The 2,702-nt window shown below is 38.1% G+C and overlaps 1 protein-coding gene across 1 annotated transcript; it reads left to right on the forward strand.

Annotated features, from left to right (window-relative positions):
* The first annotated feature begins 474 nt into the window (after nt 1-474).
* Nucleotides 475-1,979, forward strand: LOC104908998 (uncharacterized). The gene is made up of 4 exons (XM_010698171.1): nt 475-479; nt 583-853; nt 938-1,209; nt 1,616-1,979. Exons 1-4 carry the CDS (start codon nt 475-477, stop codon nt 1,977-1,979), a joined length of 912 nt encoding a protein of 303 aa, XP_010696473.1.
* The last annotated feature ends 723 nt before the right edge of the window (nt 1,980-2,702 follow it).

The following is a 2,702-nucleotide window of genomic DNA, read 5'->3' on the forward strand; positions in this document are numbered from 1 at the left end:
CATTAGGAGTAAGTCTTGGATAGTCCCTATTTTGGGACTGTTCTTGGACGTTTGATCTCACTTAGGTGGTAAATGTATGTTTTCTTTTTGTTTCTATGGAAAATCACGGCTATTCATTTCCCTAATTTGTTCTCTGGGTGCATATGTACGTAAATAAGTAATTACCTACATTGTGGACTTGGAGAATTATAGGGAAATGCTACCGAATTTTCTATAGATCCGAGAAGATGACGTACATTTACTAGTGGGATTAGAAATCAAAGGATGGGTTAGGTTGAAGTGATAAGGACCTTTGAAAGACATGCATATATTCATGTTGTAAATCTTCTTTTGAATTTGTATCTTCATATTGTTTAATGCTTAAATGATTGACAATGTATTATTATATGTGTTTAATTAGTCGTTAAAGGTTTGTTTGAATGGCGAGAGATCGTTCGTGGATGTATGGTAACATTGATTCGTCGAAATTCGTGGATGGGGTACTGAAATTTTGTGATTCTGCCTTAAAACATCAAGCTAGGATGGGCCGACGGGGGCTTTGGGATTTTATTGTCCTTGTGTTAAGTATAGTAATGTGTTCAGAGTCAATGGTATTGAGTTGCTTAGGGAGCATATACTTCGTAATGGGTTTAGGCTTGAATACCATGTGTGGATTTGGCATGGTGAGGAGGGAGTGTATGAAGGGAATTCTTGTGCAAATGATGTCCATGAGCAAGAACACACATCTGAGGAAATGGAGTATGATACTGAGGACGAGATTGATGATGATGACAATGATCATGTGGATGAGATGATGGATGGTGTCGAGGATTATCTAGGACAACATTCTCATGTTTTTGAGTCTTTAACAGAGGCAACACAAAAGCCACTTTATTCTGGTTGTAAAAAATTTACCAAACTTTCTGCCGTGTTAACACTTTTCAACATTGAGTAAAAGGGAAATTGGACCGATATTATTTTCACTTCCCTGTTGGAACTGTTAAGTGAGATGTTTCCCGATGGCAATGAACTTCCAAAGTCGACTTATTATGCTAGAAAGCTTCTGTGTCCCTTTGGCTTAGAGTATAAGAAGAAACATGCTTGTCCAAATGACTGCGTGTTATATAGGAATGAATATGACAATCTCGATGAGTGTCCACGGTGCGGGAAGTCACGTTACAAGCGTAAAGGGGCTGGAGGTTCGAAAGGACCCCCAGCTAAGCTGTTGTGGTATCTTCCAATAATACATAGATTCAAGCGGTTGTTTTCCAAAAAAAAAAGATGCAAAAAATCTGAGGTGGCATGTAGACGGAAGGAAGAAAGATAGTTTGTTGAAGCATCCGGCAAATTCTCCTGAGTGGAAGAGTATTAATAGATTGCATAAGCCATTTGGAAATGAAGATCATAATTTGAGGCTTGGACTATGTACAGATGGGATGAATCCATTCGGAAGTATGAGCTCTTTGCATAGTATATGGCCTGTGCTTTTAGTTATATATAACTTGCCCCCTTGGTTGTGTATGAAACGCATGTACATGATGTTGTCGCTACTAATCGGGTCCTAAACAACCCGGAAGTGACATAGATGTCTATCTTGCACCACTTATCGATGATCTCAAAAAGCTATGGGATGAAGGGTTTCTGTGTTTGATGCTCATGCTAATGAGATGTTCACCTTGCGTGCAATGCTTTTCTGCACCATTAACGATTTCACGGCGTATGATAACTTATTTGGGTATAAGAATAAAGGTAAGAAAGCATGTCCGATATGTATGGATGACATGGAATCCACATTCATTCCTAATTGCAAACATGTCTACATGCCCTACCGAAAGTTCTTACGACCCGACCACCCTTTTCGTAAGAAGAAGAAGGCATTTTATGGGTCTGTTGAAGAGGGTGTAGCTCGTAGACCATTGACTGGTAAAGAGGTTTATGAGCAACTAAAGGGTGTTGAAACGATCTTTGGTAAAACAATGAAAGAGAAGAAAGGATTTTAAGGAGTCTGTCTTTTGGACACTCCCGTACTGGAAAGACCTAAAGGTTAGACATCGTCTCAACGTCATGCATATAGAAAAAAATGTATGCGCTGCCATTCTTGCGATGCTTATGAATATTCCTAATAAGAGAAAGGATAACAAGGCCTCACGATTGTACTTGGAAGAGAAAGGAGTTCGGCCAGAATTGTGGCCTCAGGATAAGAAAGGTAAGAAGAGGAAGAAATCTGAAAAAGAAATAAAAATTGAGGAACACAAGAAGGGGAAAGAATGAGAAGAAAACAAAAATCTCGAGAAAGTTAAGGTTAAAAAGAACAAAAAAAAAAAGTCGACAATAGAAATTATTTGATTCCAGCTTGTTATACGATGTCCAAGGAAAAGAAGCGATTTTTTTTGTGAGTCTTTGTATGGCATTAAGTTTTTGTCGGGGTACTCATCTAATATGAAAAGATTTGTATCTTTGAATGGCGAGTTGAAATTAGGGTTTATGAAATCTCATGATTGCCATGTTATGATGCAAGTATTTTTACCGATTGCTATTCGTGGGATACTACCAAATCATGTGAGGTATGAGATTTCTAATCTATGCTCATTTTTCAACACGATGTGTAACAAAGTGCTTGATTCGATAAGATTTGATGCTCTTCAAGCTGATGTGGTAGAGACTCTTTGCAAGTTTGAAATATATTTCCCACCTACATTCTTTGACATAATGGTTCATCTTAT

Source organism: Beta vulgaris, chromosome 7 (assembly GCF_026745355.1).
Source record: "Beta vulgaris subsp. vulgaris cultivar EL10 chromosome 7, EL10.2, whole genome shotgun sequence".
Taxonomy (NCBI): domain Eukaryota; kingdom Viridiplantae; phylum Streptophyta; class Magnoliopsida; order Caryophyllales; family Amaranthaceae; genus Beta; species Beta vulgaris.